The 22157-nt window shown below is 44.0% G+C and overlaps 2 protein-coding genes and 1 long non-coding RNA gene across 4 annotated transcripts; 1 reads left to right on the top strand and 2 right to left on the bottom strand.

Moving 5' to 3' along the window:
• Nucleotides 1–477: 477 nt before the first annotated feature.
• Nucleotides 478–9763, bottom strand: zmp:0000000896 (caspase recruitment domain-containing protein 10). Its single transcript, XM_057015194.1, has 24 exons — nucleotides 9442–9763; nucleotides 7901–8143; nucleotides 7071–7208; nucleotides 6747–6933; nucleotides 6405–6543; nucleotides 5439–5633; nucleotides 5247–5366; nucleotides 4996–5121; nucleotides 4721–4900; nucleotides 4535–4639; nucleotides 4266–4302; nucleotides 4141–4178; nucleotides 3941–4029; nucleotides 3780–3826; nucleotides 3564–3684; nucleotides 3301–3478; nucleotides 3062–3185; nucleotides 2704–2944; nucleotides 2467–2533; nucleotides 2286–2388; nucleotides 2040–2198; nucleotides 1808–1920; nucleotides 1514–1629; nucleotides 478–1375 (listed from the first exon to the last, which is right to left on the bottom strand). Exons 1-24 carry the CDS (start codon nucleotides 9500–9502, stop codon nucleotides 1168–1170), a joined length of 3135 nt encoding a protein of 1044 aa, XP_056871174.1. The 5' UTR covers nucleotides 9503–9763; the 3' UTR covers nucleotides 478–1167.
• A 3571-nt stretch (nucleotides 9764–13334) lies between these two features.
• Nucleotides 13335–21136, top strand: cdc42ep1b (CDC42 effector protein (Rho GTPase binding) 1b). Its single transcript, XM_057015181.1, has 3 exons — nucleotides 13335–13457; nucleotides 15302–16773; nucleotides 18104–21136. The coding sequence occupies exons 2-3, from the start codon at nucleotides 16320–16322 to the stop codon at nucleotides 18721–18723; spliced, it is 1074 nt and encodes a 357-aa protein (XP_056871161.1). The 5' UTR covers nucleotides 13335–13457; nucleotides 15302–16319; the 3' UTR covers nucleotides 18724–21136.
• LOC130515133 (uncharacterized) lies at nucleotides 16289–18161 on the bottom strand. 2 transcript variants are annotated; one of them, XR_008947156.1, is made up of 4 exons: nucleotides 17308–18161; nucleotides 17103–17192; nucleotides 16933–17005; nucleotides 16289–16800 (listed from the first exon to the last, which is right to left on the bottom strand). It is a non-coding gene; the product is annotated as an uncharacterized LOC130515133 (long non-coding RNA). The 2 variants fall into 2 exon arrangements; XR_008947155.1 differs by having other exon boundaries at nucleotides 17103–18161.
• Nucleotides 21137–22157: the final 1021 nt, after the last annotated feature.

Below are 22157 nucleotides of genomic sequence, written 5' to 3' on the forward strand. Positions count from 1 at the left end.
ATTTGAGGTCATCTTTTAAAAGATATTTCTGTGCTTTTCATTTCCATGAGGCAGAACAGCAGTCATATTTCAGTAGATCACATAAAGACTTATGATATAGCAACCGTAATTTAAAGCACGTGTATAAAACTGCATCATATGTGCATCAAATGACATGAAGGGTTAAGAAGCTTGGAAGAAATTAGTCAGTGATCATAAGAGCATCTGCTGTGAAACTCTAATTATGTCTTACTGCTCAAACAGTACATCAAATAAATATGAAAAGTTCTTCCCAATGACTTAATATATCGATAAAACACATTTTTAATCAACTTTTGCCTGAAATTAGACCAGTAAAAATCATCATTGAAAACCAAAAACTATTATTTCTTGCTGTTGCAAGAAGTTTGGCTGATGGCATTACTCATTCAACAAGTAAATAAGAAATTCCCCCAGTGCTTCAGAATCACATCAAAACACACTCACCAGATTTAAAAAAAGAAAAGAAAGAAAAGTTGATTGTAGTCCTGGACCCTGTTGCAAACAGTCGGTGCACTACTGAGGGTAAAATACTAAGAATCTGAGCTATGTTGGCACCTTTCTTAAAAACAAGAACAAAGCCAGAATTCCGATGTCAGGACCCAAACGGCTGTCTTATCAGTTCAGTGTTAAAATGCTCAATCATAAAACCTAACGAGACTGTGGAATCAACCGAGAACCTATTACGGTAATAAGATTATCTATCAGTCAGCTCATCTCCCCAGATTTTGTTGCAAGTTGTAGTCAGCTAAACCCAGAAAACCAACATTTGGTGACATTTTAATGATGTTCATAGCAAGATAAGATATACCTGGGAGGGTTTTTGTCATTCAGTCACATTTTAAAAACATTATCAATATTACTGGTTTAAACATTAAAGATAAAAAAAGTAAACACAGGCTCAGTATCCTTTATGATCCCTTAAGAGTACATTTTATGTTCTTTTTTCACTTTTATTTTACTGTTGCCAGCCCAGCTTGGCTACATACTAGATCATTTATGCATATATATATATATATATTCAGTGATTTCTGCCTCGCTGAGATTAAAGTCTAATGCCCATCCAGAGGTTGATCTCATCATATGGCTCATCATTATCCAGAGTTATGTTTATGGGCTACAGGAAGCTCCATGTTTGTTGTTTCTTCTTCACTGAAGCCTATCCAGTTCAACCCAGGCAACCGCCCCCTGCTGGCTGTGGATGGCATTGCGGATGGCTACCAGCAGCTCATCGGTGCAGCTCCAGGCGCCTGGTTTCAGGGTGTAATAAAGCAGTGGCAGTGTCTCCAACTGCAGCTCCTCAGCCTGACACACCTCTTCCATCATGCCTTCCTCACCACACCCTGGGAAGAACTTCCTAATTCAAAGGTGGAAAGAATCATTTACATTCAGCACAACCTCCTGTGTTCGACATGAGCGGTGCACCGAGGGATGCAGTGAATATGTAATATTAGCACAGCCATGAAGGTTGATCGCATTGAGTAGGGAGACATACTTCAGCTTCTTGTGCTTTTTGGTCTTGGGACGGATATGGATGACAATAGGATAAATCCCATGTCTTAATAAAGCCTCAACACTGGGCAAACCCAACTCCAGCAGGCAGTGCTTGTCCTGTGTCAGGTAAAAAGATTAATAATCCGCATCTACGGAGAGTATTTCCTTAGTTTTACTACAATAGTCTCTTTCTAACAAATGCAGAATGTGGTGTTTGCTTTTCTGTCTTGAACGTGCAGACAGATCACTAAGCCATCCCAGAAGAGGATATACTCAGATGAGTTATCTTAATTACCTGGCTAATAACCTCCTGTATCGACTGCAGGCGTATGCCTTGAGTGTTGTCCGAGCTGCAGGAATCCAGTAGGAACACTGTTTTGTCTTGTCTCTCTGAAGCCAGAATAGGCTCTGCAAACCACGGGGAGCAGATTGATGTGTGTCAGATGGCAGCTAGCGGGAAAAACTCTAGTGTTCTGCTGTGTTTTGGCCTTTCTGTTGCAAAAAAAGCGTGATTGATGTCCACATACCGGGCGAGCAGGTGTCAAACATCAGTCCAGACTCTGCTGGTTGCATCAACCTTTCTATGAGGCCACGAGAAAGGATGGAGGGAGAAAAGATGACGGGCCGTTTGGTCTGAATGTGCACTGGTTGCACCACACTGTAAGGGATCAAGTGCTCCTCGTGACCTTGAGTGACGACCACACAGGGGCATTCAGGCGAATGATTCATTTTATTGCACCCATTGTGTGTTTGTGTTGAGGCTTGTAACTTACGTTTGCTGAGAGTGTAAAGGACTGGCTGTTTGGAACCGAGGCCACGGCAGCTTGGGTCGACTGCTTTGACCAGACGCACCCGCGTCAATGTTTTCTTCAAAAACTACAGAGAAATAGGAAAAATCCAATTGTAGCCTTTAATGTTAATACTCGTGCTTTTCAGTATGAGAAGTCCTCCCACCTTCTTCCTGAAGTTCTTTTGCTCTAGCGCCATTTTTCGGAGCCTCACCAGCAACAACTGCTGCGCCCTGAGGAAACCCACATGGTCCAGTCCACATTAATTACAGACGCAACGGAATGCCATTACATCAACCATATTAACTTCCTTGCAAGTAAACAAGCAACTGCAAACCCCATTTTTAAAAAAATGACAGCGTGGCTTAAAATGCTGCCCCTTATTTTGCAGATCTGGGCAAACCTATTATAGTTGGGCATGGTCCCTGCCTGCAGGGGCTTGGCTGTGTCTTGGTCCACCAGAGAGCAACGCCAGTTGTATTTTCCTTTGTGCCTGGTGTCGGTGACGTGGATGATGTCGTCACAGGACACACCCAGAGATGGTGGCTCACTGTGAGGCTCTATGTTGAGATTAACCCGCACATAGAAGGAGTCAGAACCCACGAAACTGGATGCTGACAGCTCAGAGCACAGTTCAGAGTATGCTGAGGGCAGAAAAGAGAGAGGAGGCCGCTCACTTCTCAGTGGAACATCACTGGGATACCCCGGAGAGTTTTTTGTATTGTGTTCCACTTTCAGATTAACCAACAGGTTTTGCTCACCCTGTTTGTTGCTTCGGTGTTTGAGGGCCGACGGTTCGGTCCACCATTGAAGAGAAAAGTGGGCGACTTCAGCAGTGCACTGGCTGAGCATCACGCTCCCGCCACCGAACAGAACCCGCTCCAGCTAAACAATAGCAAGAGAAACTCAGCATCTCTCTTTTTCCCCTCAAACACATCAGCAGGCAGACGATGAAGCAGGTGATGGGCATGCGTGCATATTGACATATAGCAGCACACACCTCCAGCAGCTCACTGCCCTCCTTCAGACCACACAGCTCTGCTGGGGACCCAGCTCTCACATGGCTGACAAAGATCCCAGTTTTGTTTCCACCGACTATTGTGATATCATCGGCCAGGCTGGCCCGTCTGTGCTTCGGTGAGGTGGACGGGCTTGAAGTTGGAGAGTTATGAGGGATGCTGAAAGATGGAGGTTGTTAAGAGGGGCCACTTAAGATGATGTGGTACAATCCTATTCTGTTTCTGAGAATTCAGCTCAGTGTACCTGGGACCTTTGGAAGTGGGCAGAGGTGAAGAGACCATGGGCATGTGGACCAGGTCAGGTGGGAAGAGGTGTGAGGTCAGAGAGTTGCAGGAATCCCACAGGGAGGGATCGCTCTGCTCCACTGGAAACACCACAGGAGTCTCAGGTAAAAGTGACACAGGAGCACAGAGAACTATTCAGAACTAACCAACTAGCTCATAGAGAAATAAGCCGCACCTGGAATCGTGTCATTTTCGTCACTGCCCCAGGAATCCAAGTCAAACCTTTATAAAGTTGTGGGAAATAAACACACATTATTGTGTGTGTGTGTGTGTGTGGGGGGGGGGGGGTCAATTATGTGGAAGGGATGTTTAATCAGTGTTTATGTGTTTTCTCACTCTGTGTTGAAACGCCGGTTGATGGAGTTCATACATGGAGGAAATGGGAACGTTGAGAGTCTGTTTATTTCCTTTGCATTGTTTTCTGTCTGGAGTTGAAGAGGAAAACACACATTGGCACAGCCACACTCTGATTCCAGCTGTATCTTAAATAACTAACTTATGGGATCCTAAATAACAAGTGGAGGCGTCATACTCACTAATGTGGGAAGATTCTCCTCAGAATTGGAATGAGAATCTATGAAAAAGCACATTCAAACAACTCATTAGGTGGGCTGTGCACTGAGAACTCACAGAGGTGCATTCTTTTGGATCAGTCACTAACCCTCAGAGTTCTCGTTAGTCTGACCACCAGGGGGCGCCTGTGTTGCAACAAAATGTAGAACGCAAGAAATGAGGGGCGTTGAGCGGGTGCCAACATGCCAAAAGTTGCCTAATCTACATCAGATTCTAACTCAGACGGGCTGAACAAATACAAACAGCTACATTCTTTCAACATGTAATAACAGCACGCACAGCAATAAATATGCAGTTCTTTGATACCACAAACTATGAGCAAAGAGAGTAATAAATAATGTCAGGACCAGCCTTAACCTTTTGAAGCGGCAGACGGCTGCCATTGACCTGGGGTCTCAGTTCCAAGCCGAGGGAGCAGCAAGGGCCATAACACTGGTCCTCACTGCACAGGGACAGGTGGGACTGGAAAGAAGAAATAGTGATTGGTACGCGCGGCGTGGAAACGGCCTCCTCGCTCGCCGTGCAGAGGTTGAGTTAACTCACACAGTTCAGACAGGGGTTGCTGTGCTTCATCTGCTCTGAACTCCTCTCCCTCTCCCTCTCCAGCTCCCTCTGCTGCTGCTCCAGGTTGGCCTGCAGCTCAGCGATGTGTTTACGCAGGCGGTTCTTATCCAGCAGACAGTCGGTGTACTCCAGCTGCAAGCTGTCTCGACTGCGCAGAGCCTGTTGAAAAGAAGAGGGTGGAAAAGGATAAGAGGCTAGCATGCACTCAATCCAGTACTATACATGCTAATAGGTGTACTTAAGTCTGCAATTACCTGGTCTCTTTCCTTTTCTAGTTCCATAATCTGGTTGAAATACGACAAGCTGCGCTTCTGCTCGGTCTCCCAGTCCAGGTGGAGAGTTCTCACCTTCAGCTGGAGCTGCTCACACTGGGCCTCCAGCTACAAAGAGGCAAATAAACAAATAAACAAACAAACACAGACAGCGACCTTCAATAAAACACCACATCCGGCAATTTAGGCTGACACGCAAATGTCTGAAATGAAGTTTTCTGAAGGAGGCCCACCTTGTCCCTCTGCTCCTCCGTGCTCTGCAGGTCCCCCTGGAGTCTGGTAATGATGTCACAGAGCTCCTGCCTCTGTTCTGCAGACTCCCTGCGGTCTTGCTGCAGGATGTCCATCAAAGCCTTGGGTGAAAAACAAAAAATACACTATAAGAACAAGCTTGGACTGTAAATGTGCTTTCAGAGTCGACGTACTATGACTCCATTGGAGGCATTTGACTCGCTCCTTTTATGTCTCTGAACCTCAACACGATGTGTTGGCTTCTCCGGTACAGCTGGTGGAGAACTGTCTATGCTGTTGGGAAGCAAGCTCCCAATTTTTGATGGTGCCCCGTTCTCTTGAGGCTCAAGCCTCTCTGACCCTGTCAGCCTGGATCTGAGCTCTTCCACCTGAATTCGGAAAAGAACAATTGCATTTAAAGAAACATTTCTAATACACAAAAAAAGCATGGTTTCAAATTAAACGACACAGATGATGTTGAATTTTAATTTCTGAGACTGAGGATTTGATTAGAGATTGACAGAAGTATTTAATATACACATGGACCAAGGAAAATAAGCCCGCTGACCACAACTATTTCAACTATTTGTTGCCAAGCATTTCGCAGCCGAGTGGTGTGGTGAGCGTGTTGTGACAGGGTACGAGCTTAACCGCATTGCGGCTGATAACATCTTCACTCCTCGCTGTTGCTGTGGTCTCAACACAATTTCTATGCTGCAGCTGCACCACCTGCTCTGCCCTGAGCAGTGTCATTTAGCTAATTGGGATGTTTAAAAACAAAATAATTGTTCCTCAAGCTGTCTCTCACTCTGCCTTCATGTACAAATTATTTTTCAACCGCATTCAATTGAATGCAAGCCGACTCGTGTATAGTATTTACATTGCTGCACCTCCCTGAGCACCATAAACATGGACAGCTTGGGCCGCTGTTGCTGCTGCTACAGCAGCTACACTGGATGATTTGAGGTAGTAGAAAAGAAATGATTCATCTTTGCACTAAGCTCCCTTTCTCAGTAAAAGTTGTGTTGCCACATTTGTCCTTCACTCACGTGAAGCATGTGAATTTATTCTATAAGTTCATAGTCCAGTTTAGAGTCCTCCTACAGAAATCCCATGTGTTACCAGTTATGTTTGGCACCTGGAGTTGCCAGGCAACCTACCTGCCTCAGTAGATCTCTCTCACGGGTGGAGGCCTTGCCCTGCTCCTCCAGGGCCCTGGAGTACTTTACAGCCTGCTCCAGGTGCCTGTCCTTCAGCTTACCCAACTCCCGACTAGCCGACTCCAAGTCCTGACGTAGTCTGTATATCAGATTCAGGTCAATTCGTTTGATTTACTGACACTTCAAACTTTATTAGCTAGAACATGGGAACTGCGGCCTCACTACTCTTTTAAAGAGACTGGACCTGTAAATCATCTTTCAGTTCTGCTTACCGTGCCTCGCGCTGTGCATTACTGCAACTTTAGCGCTTTTGCTAACTGAGGAAAATGAAGCGGGGCAAACCTCTCCAGCTGCAGCCTGTCGTGACGCAGCTCCTGAGCTTTGCGCTCAGCGCGGCTCCGCTCGTCCTCTGCTACCCGGCAACGCTGAGACAGGCGTCGCTCGCACATTCGACTGTTCCGCAGCTGGTCCCTCAGTTTCCGCACTTCCAGCAGCAGAAACTGGGTGAGACCTTCTGGACCCTCTTCATCTGAAGAGCAAGTGATCAATGGAGGTTAGTCATTAACTGTGTCTGACTATGGTTATCTGGAATCTGACTGTAACCCCTGAACTTCCTGAGCAGAGGTTCATGCAAGAGTCTTGCTGTGGACCCCAGCTCTCACTTACCCAGAATGAGAGAGCACCTCTGTGTGGGCGGCTGCCCGGTCAGCTGTGTGTACTGCTCCGGGTGGTAAAACTCCAGTGACTCCAGAAAGGCCTGAAGGCCTCGCTGGCCTTGACCCCGCAGAATGTCCAGCAAACGACCTAGTTGACAAAAGAGGAAGAACAAAGTCTGGAATGTGCTGTAAACCGTGACGTGCGTTGGCGTCAGAGCTGGGGTATTATAAACCAACACAGAGCAAACCATAAAATGACTGTTTGATGTATTTACATAGTTGGAATCTTAAAGATGAGCTACAGCAGATGTTTCTCTTCAATCATTTTTCCTTTTACTTATAACAGCTCTCCTGGGTCTTTATCGGCTCTCCCTCCTCCCCATCCTCCTGCCTCACCCTCCCCATTACTTTGACCTCTCTGGGATCTAACTTTCTCCTTCATCCCTGCTGTTCTCACTGAAGATCCTCTATACCTACCTGCTCCGCTCTGACCCACTGCCTGTTCCTTCACATTATTTTCCATTGAGCCTAACTTGCTTTTGATCATTTAAAGGAGGATCGTCCCTTTTTTCCCCAACACTTGTAAAGGAAATGTGCAGATTGTGACTCACAAATTTGTCAGCATATGAGGACGTCGTCGTCTTCCAAAGACGCATTTTAGACAAAAACGGTTTAATCTGGGTCAACGCGTCTCGTGCCAACAAGTTAGGCTGAGTGTTATCTTGACTTTCATGAATGTGCATCACATATCTGAATCCACGCTGACGGGTTATAGCATAACTACACCTCCAGCCCGCATAATGCGACTGTACTTTTGAATAAAAATGTTCCTTCTCTCACCGGCCTTGCTGATGCGCAGCGGGTACTGCGTGGAATTGAGCACCTCATCTTCGTCCTGCTCGTCGATGACCTTGCACTGGCGCAGGTACGGCGTGAGTTTGGCCGGGTGGAGGATGCGCGTGAGTTTGTGCCGCACACCCTCTACGCGATCCCAGAGCTCCTCGCAGCGCTCTTCTGACCAATCAGGAGACGAGCGCAGCTCCTCCTGAAGCACGTCGCCTTCCTCTGCCCAAACTGTGACCCCTAAAAAAGCCAAAAGAAACCACTTTATCACAGGTGCAATGCTCTGCTATCAAAAATAGGTTGTTGCACGATCGCACACAACAGCAGCTTTTTCTCAACGCTGGAAGCAAACGTGTGGAATAAGACCCTGTTGGTATTTGAAGGCTCCTTTCATTTCAGACAGGTCACCATTGTTTGAAACACAACAGGCAGCGGGAGCACAGGGTCAGGTGGTTTACAGCGTCATAAACTGCAGTTGGACGGACTCTTTGTGTGTCACTGTCTCAGAATGTAGGAATGATAATACCAGTATGACTCACACTGCACACCTAAAAACACACTGAGGGCCTGCAGACTCGCTCAGCCCCATTCACTGCACAGTGGAAGAGCCCAGGGGGGAAAGTGAGTCAAGCCGCTGCTCCAGACTTCATAAAAGCCAATAAGAGTTCAGGGAATGCAACATCTTTTTAATAATGAGTAAAGTAAGTTGCAAATCCAGTGCTTCTAATGTATTATAGGAATGAAGATGTCACAGACTGCTACACTTTGCTGCTGCATTCTAGTTTGACCCTCAGGAACAAGGATTTTACACTCTTGCAGTTCCACAACTGCCCCAACACGAAGCCCCTCGGCTTAGTTATTGACATTGAGAGCACAGTTCCTGTTTTGATGGTGGGACTTCTTCCAGGCTCCTGGCAGGTTGAGACAGGTTCAGATGCTCTGGAATCTCTGTCATTAGACATAATCAGACATTGTTCACATGCGGTTACCTCTTAAACCCTCCCCCTAAACTGTTATATAACAATTATTGCTAATTGAAATACTGTCCCAAATAAGAGAGCTTTAGTGACACAGACAAGACACGATCCAAATTATGAGAGATATGTAGATATGTATAGTGATTTTTTACGCAGAGCTAATAGAGTTTAAAGCTTATACAGCTAAATATTATCACTTTAAGTTGAACACTGATATACACTTTAATTCTTTAAGAAAATGTCAATTTTAAAAAAACCTTTAAGATACAACTTCAATTAAGACCTTTGACTTAAATCTGAAGTGCACTAAATTAATGACAGGTAAGATTAAATATGGATAATATGGAAAACAGCAGGGCAGCTCCCAAATTTAGCCTTGATTACCGCCTGTATTAAAAGACCGTGTTAACTGTCAAGCTTGTTAAGCAGCGGGGTCCGACAAGAACTGATCACTGATCGGAGATCTTTTCTAGTTCAGAGAAGTCTGTCAATGATTTCCCAGAACACATATCGGAATGTTAGCAGAAACAGCGCCCCTTTTACAGAGAAATCCTGACTTACCACTCATGTCTTGAGCCTGTTTCGATGACGGGGTCCTCAGGTCAGGTCCTCTACATCCCATCTAGTTCCGGAGACGCAGAGAAACCGAGTTTGCTGAGCGCAGCGTGTGCGCCCTTGCTGACCTGCGCGCAGCGAGCGCGGAGCTCTCAGCTCCTCCACCCCGGCAGAACCTAATCAGCCAATCTCCAGCTGAGATCCGAGGGGAGGGGGGACAAAAAACCACCTATACACGCAACAAAACAGCGGGTGGCGCTTTGAGCCACCGATCGGCCCCTGGGACTGCTGCAGGGTCCTAAAAACACTGGTGATTCCTCACGCAACTTCTCCTCCAACTGTGTTTGTGTCAGCGCAGCTTCTTGTAAAAAAAATGACAACATGACTCATGAATCCGTGATTCACTTTCTTGATTCTGTCTTACACCAAACCTGCTGGTGCCCCCGAGGAGAATTGGGGGAAACCAGACTTGGTGACGCAGAGTTTCATCTAAATCCACCCACAGTGGGAACAACTGTGTGAAACAGGTGCCAGACCTGCTCGGACTGTTTTGGTGCAGGAAACAAACATTATTGAGCAAAAAGGGAACACGACTGGATAAGGGTTTCAACATAGGCAGGTTGATGATCAGGCACACTTTGTTTGAATGTCAGTATCAATGAGCTCATTAGTAGAACAATTAAAAAACTGTCTAGACTGGTGCTGTCTAGAAAAACACATCAGATGTTACAACACAAGCTGGTTTATTTAATTTTCATTTATTCTTATCAGCCTTTGCCAACTTGAGGATTTTGAGTTTTATTTTAAATGCAACTGGTAAAATCAACGAGCACTCTTCCACAGCATCTCCAAATCAATGGACAAATGGACGTCTTCATACAGGTCTTTGCATCACTGTATCAGAGAGCATTAGTTATTTATTCTGAGCTCGTTCTCAACCTTTAACATTTACTCAATTTTGCTCAATATGGTTGATGTCTGGACTTTGAGGGGGAGGCTGTCTATCATTTCAGTGCTCCTTCCAGCAACAGTAGAATGATTATATTAATGGCCCATCAACAAAGTTTCACCACTGTACATTTAAAAAAAAAAGAATCTGGAAATCTGTAAAGTCTGTTTGTGGAAGATGATTCCTCCACAGTGTATTTGTTACAGAACTGTCCACTATCCATGCAGATGAGGACTGCAGGAACCTGGCAGGGGACTAGCACCCTCTTTTTTCTGTTTGGGAACCTCCCCTTGACAAAATAATCTTGTTGCTTGGTGATTGTGAGGTTGTGTGCAGAAAGGATGTAGATAAAACATTGAATCAGCCACCCATATAAACCACACAGATTATGATCAATCCTTCCTTGTTGCACAAGGTTATAGTCAGTAATTCCATAGCAATAGTCAACATTCAGGCACTATTTATTTTCATAGTTCTTCTGCTATTGGCCGAGGCTGCCAGGGTACAGAAACATGAGCCTCTCAAAGGACTATGTTTACTTTTTCTTGAGGAGTACAGGTGCTCCTGGATGAAAAAAACACAACAAAAAACCCTACACATTATGTATCTGAAATTTGTGTGTGTGTGTGTGTTTGTGTGCGTGTGTGTGTAAATTAAGCCAGTGTAAATATATTGCATACTAGTATATACTATATAGCTATTAAAGTTAAAATTCAACATATTTAAGGTTTACTGTAAGCCAACAAAAAAAACATGTCAACAAGTCAACATGATTATTAATTCATGTAATATCAATATCTGAGGGGACATTTCATTAATAGATGTGCAGCTGGCTTTGCATGAATTATCTCTGATGTTTTCAGAACTTCAATATGGTTGTAAGTTGTTTATGTTCCAGTTCGCACATACTGTCTTCCCCTCCTCTCCTCTCTCTCCTCTCCTCTCCTCTCCTCTCCTCTCCTCTCCTCTCCTCTCCCCTCCCCTCCCCTCCTCCTCTCCTCTCCTCTCCTCTCCTCTCCTCTCCTCTCCTCTCTCCCCTCCCCTCCCCTCCTCTCCTCCCTCTCCCCTCCCCTCCCCTCCTCTTCCTCTCCTCTCCTCATACTGTCTTGCTCTCCTCTCCTCTCCTCTTCCTCTCCTCTCCTCTCCTCTCCTCTCCTCTCCCCTCCCCTCCCCTCCCCCTCCACTCCTCTCCTCTCCTCTCCCTCCCCTCCTCTCCTCTCCTCTCCTCTCCTCTCCTCTCCTCTCCCCTCCCCTCCCCTCTCTCCCCTCCCTTCCCCTCCACTCCTCTCCTCTCCTCTCCTCTCCTCTCCTCTCCTCTCCTCTCCTCTCCTCTCCTCTCCTCCCTCCCCTCCTCTCCTCTCCTCCCTCCCCTCCTCTCCTCGCTCCCTCCTCTCCTCTCCTCTCCTCTCCTCTCCTTTTGGCCCCGCTGGCCCCCTCAGCACCAGATGGGACTCAAACATTCTCTGTTCATTCAATCCTCGCCCTCAAATGGAAACTCATTCCTTACCTTTACTTTTAAATTGTTCAAGTTGTTTTAATGTAGTTAGATAGATTTTACTCATCTGTACAGAGCCCTTAAGAGTCATAAAGGGCATTTTTACCATAAATAAAATGTGTTATTATAATTAGAAGTGTCTTTTCTTACTTCTGATCAAGATCGCACTGCAGTACTTCAAGATTTTTTCACTTTCAATTGACCGATGAATCCCCAACAGTCCATCGGGGCTTTGTCCCAAGGACAGCAGCATTAGCAGATGAGCATTCTTGTTGTTTCTGAGGTGACAGCGGCACAGAGGCGCCATTGAGAGCGCTGCTGGGCCCTGCAGTTGGCTCGTGTTGGAATGTGTGGTATCATGACAGTTCAGTCAGACAGAAATAAGCCAGGCAGAGCTGCACAGCCCCATTCTTTTACACATAGACTATTAAAACACAGGAAGTCAGTGGTCATTTCCACAGAGGTGCATCATAAGAGGCACTTCACTGCAATCTTGGTCTAATATTAATATGCTGACATTGTTGACTAACTTAAAACTCCGCTTGACTTTTTTCCTCACGTGTCACACACCTCTTTAACACACACACGATGCTGTCTGTGGATTTTATCTCTATGTGCTCCTCACTGATCCAGGCTGGCACACAGCCGCCACTGCTCTTCAGGCGGCTGACCCCCATTGGTACAGCCATGACTCAAACAGCACAGAATCCCCCCATTGTGCCTGAGAAGAATACTCCTTTTCTACTATTTTCTGGAAGAAGGGGATGGCTGCGTCATGGGTAATAGATTTAAATCCCGACATGTGGTCGATGCTCCTTTTGTAGATGGGTTATCTGGAGCGTGCACTACTGTTGAGGCCGGTGGCACTGAAGGTAGCCACTAACTTTGACATCAGTGTAAGCTTTTCTTATGCTTGGAATATATTTCTATCATGTGAAGCTCACAAACCAAGCGCTGTGAGAGCCATCCATCATGCAGAACAAGTCGTGACAATTGAATTTTTTCCTTTCCTTTCCTTTTCCCCCTGATTTTACAGATGCAAATTGTTCATTAAAATGCTGTTGCACAATAAGCCCCCATGGCAACATTTGGTCTGTTTCCAGCTCTACTGGCATCTTTGTGTACACTCCAAGTATATTACAGTATGTCTAGAAACACAATAGCTGGATTCAGTGCTCATCAACTCTCCCAGACACCATTGGGTCTCCACTGGTGACCATTAACCCTTCCATAAATACATATGTCTTTATATGTTAAATGCATTCAGAAAAAATACCAAATGTCTCACAGAAGGGTGAATTAACATGGAAAATATACATCTGTTAGATCTGTGTTGTACTTGCTTTTACTATTAAAGTAGAGTTTTAGGAGAGAGAGAGAGAGAGAGAGAATAGGTCTTTACTTGACATCATAATTTGTCACCCCAGCCTCCTCCTCCTCCTCCTTCTCTTCCTCTCCTCCAACCCCTGTGTTCTGAAGCACCTACCACAGTTCCAGAGGAGAAGGGCCAGCCGAGCACCAGACTTGCATGGCAGCTCTAATACTAGATGTTGTGAAAATAGTGAATAATCCCAACAGGTAAGTTCCTCAACATTTTCATTGGATCTTCTTTGCATCTTGATGAACTTTCTCTAAATTTTCAACATCTGCTCTCATTCAGCTCTTTCTGAGAATAACAGAAATTAACTTCATATATGCTATATTTTTTATGTACAAGAGTTAATCCTCAACATTTTTACGTCAGTGAGGACAAATCTCATGCGTCATTTGGCAAGTAATTGAAATTCTTTAGCATTGTTTACGATGAAGCTGGTCTGGTCCATGTGTCTGAGCTGGCTTGTTGAAGCCTGGAGCCCATGTTTGGTGCCAGTAAACTACAGCCATTAGTAACACTGTATTTTTCAGCAGAACCAAGCAGCAGCTGTCAGAGAGCTGCCAGACTTCCGACTGTTGGTTGACAGCTTGTCAGGGATTCAGCATCATGGCGAGACCCAAAAATCCAAATTTAAATCCAAATCTATTCTCATGTAGTGACCTTTAGCGTGATACTGTAAAGACAGTAGAACAATTGCACGCTAAAGGTGCACAATCAAGTTGATTTTGAGACACAATACCAAATAGCTCTTTTTGCTTTGTTTTCTTTGGGAATTTTTATTTATTTGTACAGTTCTTGTCAACAGTCAGTAAGATTCAGGCTTGTTTATAGTCGTCTGGTCTCACTTTGACGAAAGATTCATGAATATTGTGAATGCAAAACATTGATTTTAGTTCTCTGCCCCAAGCAAGAAAGATGCCTGGATGGCAGATGTTAACAGGATGTTTACTCATAAGTCACAGCAGTTTAAGAGGGATGAGGTTTGGAGGTGTAACTTAAAGAAAAGTGCAGTGCAGTGCATAGCTAATGAAAACTAAATATGAATTTAATATTGATTAATATTTGTTAAAAAAGGAGGTTATCTGACAGCTGTTTTTCTGTTAATTTATAAACAGATTTTAATGAAATTTTCAGGAAAGGTTGTTAATGGACCGAGGAAGGGCTGATTAGATTTAGTGATGTTCTGGATTCCAGAGCAACTTTGACTTTTGTTCTTCCAAAGATTAAAGCCAAGGGTCTTAAGCAAAAGTCAACTCACTATGTTATGTAACCTTGTATACTGTATATATACATATATGTATACGTACACACTCATGCGTGTATATACGACAGGTGTATGTCACACTTGCAGTCCGAGCTCTCTGAGCTCAGATCAAGATCAAGTGTGCGTCCATCAAATGTCCGTCAAACTGGACCATAAAATGTAACTGAGACGGCACTTTTTTCCTGTAGTTTGTGGCTCTGCTGAATTAGCACAATAAATCGTCTTGTAGCAGTATGAGAACGATGCAGAAAAGGGTGAGAACATTTTTGGTAGGTGGGGACATTCTAGAGGGCTCCAAAACTTCAAAGGACTGTTTGTGTGTTAAGACATGGTTTTAAGGCTGAGGTTTAAGTTGGGCATAAGTTAGGGTAAAGGGTAAAGTTTAAGCTAAGGAGCTGTGTAATGCACTATGTCTATATGAAAGAACAGTATCAGGTCTTTCAACAGTAAACTAAGTGTGTAACCAGTAGAGTGGCCCAACCATCCTCCTGCTTAAGCTGTTCAATCATGCCTCCAGACTGACCAGGCAGCCAGCAACAACAGTGACAGTAATCCAACACTGGCCGTAGGTTCGGAAAAGTCACATGCTTGGATCTTATTAGCGCCCCCTGTGTCCTGGATTAATTGTCTCAGCAGACAGGATGAAGGTGCTCAAAGAGTTTTCGAGAAATGTCATTCAATTCCTTCACATCGAGACGTCTGTGTTCAAGGTCAAGCCAACAAATGTGTTCTCTTATAGGTTTAACAGGCGAATCACAACCTCTTCTTCTCTTTTGGCCTCAGGTGAACTGAATGAAAACACCAAGATCCCTGCAGGAAACCCATCAAGGGACTAAGTGGATTGAAGAGGGCAGAGAGCAAGCAAAGGAGTCAGAGAGGGAGGGGAGACAGAGGGGATTAACAGCTAATCCTGTGCACGGACAGCCCTGGACTGGCCCGTAGTTCCACCACAATGATATAGGTGAAGCAGTTGCTGGATTATAAAACCGATCTTAATCTCTTTTTTTGGAGAATATATTCCAGTTCTTCTTTCAACAATCTCTATAGTTCTTGCTTGAGGACAAGCCTGTCACTCAGGGATAAACCTCGTTATTAAAGGAGTGTGGTACACACACGCACAGAAGAAGACACTGAATAAAACACAGAAGACTCTTTTTGGACTTTTAAGTGGAGTGGACAAATTACCTATGGGACTCAATACAAGTTCCTTTAAGACTGGACCATTTCTTCAGCTGCAGGAGAGATAAGTGTCCCTGAGTATATGTCATGTGAGCCCATTCGAAGTAAATTTGAAGCCACAGGTATTAATCCTTTTGAGCTAGGCTGAAAGTTAAACAAGAGAGAAATTGGTCTAATCTCATTTGTTGTCTATTACAATAACTTCCAAGGTTTTCTGATCAGATGATTGACTCTAAAGTTGCAGAAGTCCTCAGCTAATGCAAATGATTTCTTGAGCAACTGAACGGGATCTAAACCTGAAATCTTCACTCTGCCACGTGACCTTTGGTTAGAAGTGACATCTGTATCTGTGGAACTCATCATTTATGTGATTTTGTACTGGCTAAAAGTTGCGGTTGTTGGAGAGAACTAGTGGAAGAAAGATGTGATACAGAAGGAATGAATCCATACCAGCATCCTGCGGCAGAGATCAAGCCCGAAACAAAAAGTAGATGAGTAACAGCAATTTGAAGAGGGGATTATTCACCCTGTTATGCTGCATTTAAATTTAGATCTGTAACATGATACAAGAAGTCAGACAACATCAACTGATTTAAAGGATATTGGACAACTTTTAATTACCATGAGCCTGGGAAAACTACCGGGGATAAAAGGCCTCACATCTGGTTCTCAGGAGAAACGTCGCTTCAAAAGTGAGCTCTCTGTGGACATGATCAGCCCACCGTTGGGTGACTTCAGACATACTATGCATGTCGGTCGTGGTGGTGATGTATTTGGCGACACTTCCTTCCTGAGCAACTTTGGGGGCCTCCGACCACCAGGAAGTCCAGACTCCACCAGCAGCTCCAAGATGGCTGGCTTCTTCACCCGTGCCTTTCATCATGTGCGGAAGAACTCTGTGGCCCGTCCACGTGGGGGCTCCCGTGACACGTCTTCTCCTCCACCTGACATCTCGCCCATTATCAAGAACGCCATCTCCCTGCCCCAGTTGAACTTGGATGCCTCCAATGGACGCCTGCAGAGTGTGCTGTTTCCCAGCTCTGTTAGCTCAACAGATAACAGCCTCCGTGCATATGGTGAGATAAGCTCTTCCCCCGTGCATGCTATAAACAGTAACCTCAGTTACTAACCTCAGTTAGAGTTTGGTGTTAGCTGAATTTGCTTGTTCATGACTTTTTTTTAAAAACATGTTGCATTTATTGTGAGCTGAAAACAGAGCTAAACAGATTACCTACATTAATCCCAGTGATTAGGTAGAGCCCAGTGATGTTACCATGCCATCACTTCGATGTCTCAGTGCTCCTTCTCCTGCAGAACAAACACTCTAAACAGTTGCTAAGGTGACTTGACACATGTAGAACTGTAAATGTCAATCAACACACAAACACAGAGTTAGGCTGTCCACCGTGTTCCAACATTATTTCCTACATGCCGCCAAGGCAACCAACTAACGAGTGGGCTTCTTCTGAGCCATCCAGATTCACCTCAGCAACACCTGCACAAAGTTGGATTGAGAAGCACAAATAAGCACAGCTGGTTGGCTCTGGATAAAGATAGCTATTAGTTTTTGTATGTGTGTGTCACAGTTGCAAGTCAAAGTGAATGCATACCATTGATTATCTGCTAGCCAATCAGAGCTCAGGCTGCAGTGAGCAGGGCTTGCACTGGAAATCCCCTTCCCACCCCGAGATATTTTACCCAATTGGTAAAGCATTTGCCCTATAAATTGATGTGTAGTGCACAGTGACATGGCATATTTTTTTCAAGCAAATATGTACAATATATATGACACATAATCAAACCAATCCACTGTTGGAGTTGCCTCATACAGGATTTCCTTAAGTGGTAGACTGAACCAAAATAGTTAAAAGTGTTTTATCGGCAGACATCTGTTATAAGTAAAAGCTTCTATAAGGCCTCTTAATGCATGACCAATACAAGATGCAAATAGCTGTAGAAAGGAAGTTGAAAATCATGCCAAACAATTCCTGAGAGATGATGTTCTCATCAACCTGATGTCAGACGGGACTTTGGTTAAAAAAAACCTAAACATTTGATTGGGTATAAATCAGACTATCAACCACTGTCTTGCTCTCATATCTCTTGTGTTCAGACAGGCTGTCTGTGGAAGGTTTCACCAGCAGCATTCTGATATATGCTGATCTGTCCTGACACCCTGTGGTGGAGGAACATATCAGCCCATTGGGACTTTTATATACTCTCTCTCTGTCTCCCTCTGCCTCTCTCTCTATATATCTATATAAACACAAACTTTTCTTTAACATATAAATATTCCAGCTTGCTGCTGTGAGGCTAAAACAGACCACAATAGCAACAAAAAAAAGACAAAAAAGGGTCTTTAACTGAAAGTTTCTTGGTTTTTGGTTTCTCCTTTTGACTCTACAGGTTTACCCTCTGGATTTATCACTCTGCCCCGCGTCTCTCGTCTTGACAGACCGTTCCAAGATGGAGATGTTTGGAGAGGGTGTCTACCAGACCATTATGCATTCACAAGGACACGTTCAGACTCCCTCACTTCTTTCAATATTGACCTTGGCCCATCGCTTGTGACAGAGGTGCTGAATCTGATCGACAACCCCACCTGCCTCCAAATGTTCAGCAGCAGCTTGGCTGTAGAGGAGGAAGACTGTGAAGGACGAAGAGATGACTGCGACAGTTCGCTGACTGATACTCCTGTGCAGAGCCCCCAGGTGACTTCACCTAGCTCGTCTGTGGGTCGTGGATCATTCATCCTCAGCAATGACAGCAGGAGGCAGTCCTGCAACTCTGCCCAGTCAGTGCAAGCTGATAGCAGCTGCTCACCGGGGACACCAGTTATGGCCACCAGGTCTCCACAAGCATTACAGGCTGTGATGGAGCCAGAGAGGTTCAAGAAAGCAGCTGAAGTTCTGTGTCGCCATTACGGGGGAGGATCCTTCAGAAAGGACATGAGGCCTTCTCCTTCTTCTCTCCACTATAAAATGCAATACTTTTTCCCTGACGATGAGGAGGAGATTAAAATCTGATCTGTTGAAACTTTCTGTAGAAAGAAAGGCAGAAAATTGTATATAGTATCACGGTAGTTTAGTTAATGAGTTCTGGATTCATTTCCAGTCAGAAAGACTCAACCCTCCGCCAACATCAAAAACTGGCCCAAACTGTTGGACCTATGGCTTTAAAAGAAAGTTAAAATTAAGAACTTATCATTCCATCAAATAAAGCTTCAGATTAATGTCAAGAGTTGAGATGATGTTCATAAGTTGCTGAAGTTGAGATTTGACAGCAACATGAGGATATTGTAACTCAATAGTAATTTAAATAATCAATGCAAGTCATAGAGTAAGAACATGTCAAACTCCACAAACCAGACAGGACAGTGTGTCACAATTCAGATAGTTTAAGGTAACTTTTTATTAGCTTTAGGCAAAACTGAAGCAATTTGATGCAGTTCATTAGCTACAGATTTGGAGCAGCCAATAACTGCAGAGACTCACCAATGTAAAGCTTTTACTCTACATTAATGATAACATTTGTCCAAAGGATTTTGAGCTAATCAAATGGACAAAATCTGCATAAAATTTGGTAGTAAATGTTCAATACAGTGGGACCTCTACTTACCAACGTCTCTACGTGCGAAATTTTCAGGTTACGAAGCATCTCAACGGGAAAATATTTCCTCTTGTTACGAAAGAAATTTCAGGATATGAAGGTCAAAAATATGCTACCGCTGCTACTCGCGGAGTTTAGCGAACACAAACATGCTTGTAGCTGCTCTGCCATTGGCTATCGCCTAGCATCTTCCTGTCATCCCATTGGCTAGGAGGGACGTCAATATGTACCAGTTTGTCTGTATCCCAGCGTCGCCTTTGTTTAACTTTTATTTAGGGTGGGTGTTCGTATGTTTGTCCATTAGATGGCGGTGTTACCACAAGTGTTAACATCCGTTGCTAGTAATGACGGCTAATGTAAGATTAGCCTGTAATAGAGTTCATTTTGTTCCTGGAGAAGCCTTGCACTGAATTCCTACATTTATTGTGCGGTAATCTAATTGTAACATGTATTTGTTACATGTTTTGATGCATTTTTATGATTTATTTAAAAAAAATATGTCTGAATTTTTGGGGGCTTGGAACGGATTAGGGCATTTACATGGAAAACGCGTCTCTACTTACGTAATTTTCAGGTTATGAAACAACTTCCGGAACTAATTAAATTCGTAAGTAGAGGTCCCACCGTATTTCATAGAAATCTGCTGTGTTAATCTCTATGTTCCTGACTATTTGAAGACTGATTAGCATCTACTCTGTGTTTTAAATAACAGAAAACATTTAATGATGTCATATTCTCTGTTGTGATATCAAAATGTATGAAAATTATTATACATAAAGGTGTGAAAAATATCATTGTTGTCTGAGTGTGATCTGCACAGCGGCCTGTTCTCTCTCATTTGTTTTAAATGTCAGTGGATAACCTGTCTTTACATGATGTTGACATCCGTAGTCGGAGAAAGTAGCTTTAATGATTGTGTGTCATTACCACACATGCAAAAAAGTACTGCAGACAGAACCGAAATGTTTACACCGTCGATATTCTTGTGAGAAAGCTCACAAGTTAAGGTCCAATGCCGCCACAGCGTTCATGGCGAGAACTGCAGGTGAAACTGCCACTTGACCATTGAACAGTAAAAATATTTTCTCCTACACTTCCTCCAGCAATGTCAATAAAAGTAATCTGACAAAGAATTTCAACTTTCACTACAACATTGTAAGGGAGGTGACAGAAAATCAGGCATTGGATGGCAACAGTCAGGATAAATAAATACATTTACAGAATTGGTCAGAAATTACATTTTCTTAAAAACTTAAATTGAATTTAAAAAATAGCTTCAATGGTAACTACTTAATTCAACCTATAGATCTGATACTCAGATATATCAGCATATCACATTAACAGCTAGATGTGTTTTTTAGCATTTCAAGAGGTGTAAGTGGTGATGCAGGCAGCAGCAGATTTTTTTGTTACTAATAACCTTTATTTACATTTCTGATAAAATACATAAAGCGATGTATGCTGGGCCTATTGAACAATGTTAAGCAAACAAACTATGGGGGTGAGCAAACATGCATTTGAGAAGCTGCTGTAGACGGTAGAAGTCATTTAGAAAAGTAGAAGTGATTCAGTGCAGAAATGCCTAAAGCTTTGTCTTCTGTAAATCACTTTCTCTCCCTCACACATAAATCTTTTATTAGGTTCTGTTCTTATCTTATCTTGACCTTGATAGCTGGAAGTTTCCCAGCAGGACTTTACAATAATTCTCTAGTAGGCTGTCAGTAAGTTTCCACTGACCAGCAAAGACGTCATGACTATAAATGTACATGCTGTTACATGCTGTCCACTCTGTCTCTGTATAAAGGTCGTTTGAATAAAATCATTAAATTTGATCAGTACTACTGTCTTATCTTAATGAACATCCAAAGTCTTTTCTCTTTATTGACAGACAGACAGACAGACAGACAGACAGACAGATCGATCCACAATGACCTCTAGATAATGCATTGTTATGTTCACGATCGTTCATGACTTCCTCCATTTCTTTTTTTCCTTCTTCCCTCTGAAATGCACCAATATCTCCTTGGTTTTGACAGAGTTCAGGCAGAGAGAGCTCTCAGTACATCAATCTTTGAAGGTATCCACATGGTCCCTGTACTCCTGTTCCTAATGGCTCCTGATACAAGCCACAGATGCTGTACCATAAGAGTAGTTTTGCATGTGGCAGATTGGAACATGTTGAAATAGCCATGTAAGCCATGGCTGACAGGTGAGGTCTACAGGCTATTGAGGGCTTGAAATGCTGGCTATGTGGCGCAACAGACGACAGCTGCAACCAACAGCGCCACCACAGACCTCCAGGAAAGCACAGAGACTGTAACTGCCTACATCAGCAAGTGCATGGACGACATCACCACAACCATGTCCATCACTGTTTGTGCTAATCTGACGCCATTGTTGACAGGGCAGGTCTAAATGCTACCGAAGGCTCGGAAAACTACCTCTAGAGCCAGAGACGAGTGTGCCCGAGGACAGCAAGGGCCAACCCGTTCCTCGGCACCAGATAGTCTGGACAACATACCTGGTTGTGCAGCTCACAGATGCCTTCAAGAACATCTTCAACACCTCAATTAACCAGGCTTTTGTCCCCACCCTGTCATCTGTACTACCCTCCTCTCAGCCGCCACACACCTGGACACTAAAGACTCTATTCTCTCACCCCCAACAGCTGACCTAAAAACTGGACCAGCTGGGACTCAACACATTGCTGTGCAACTGGCTGATGGTCTTCTTCGTCACACTACTGATCCAAAACTGCACACCAAAGTAGAGCCCCAACCTCTTTGTCACATTCGCGGATGACACAACTGCGCTGGGTCTCATCAGCCACGGGGAGACAGATTACAGGAGC

Source organism: Takifugu flavidus, chromosome 18 (assembly GCF_003711565.1).
Source record: "Takifugu flavidus isolate HTHZ2018 chromosome 18, ASM371156v2, whole genome shotgun sequence".
NCBI lineage: Eukaryota > Metazoa > Chordata > Actinopteri > Tetraodontiformes > Tetraodontidae > Takifugu > Takifugu flavidus.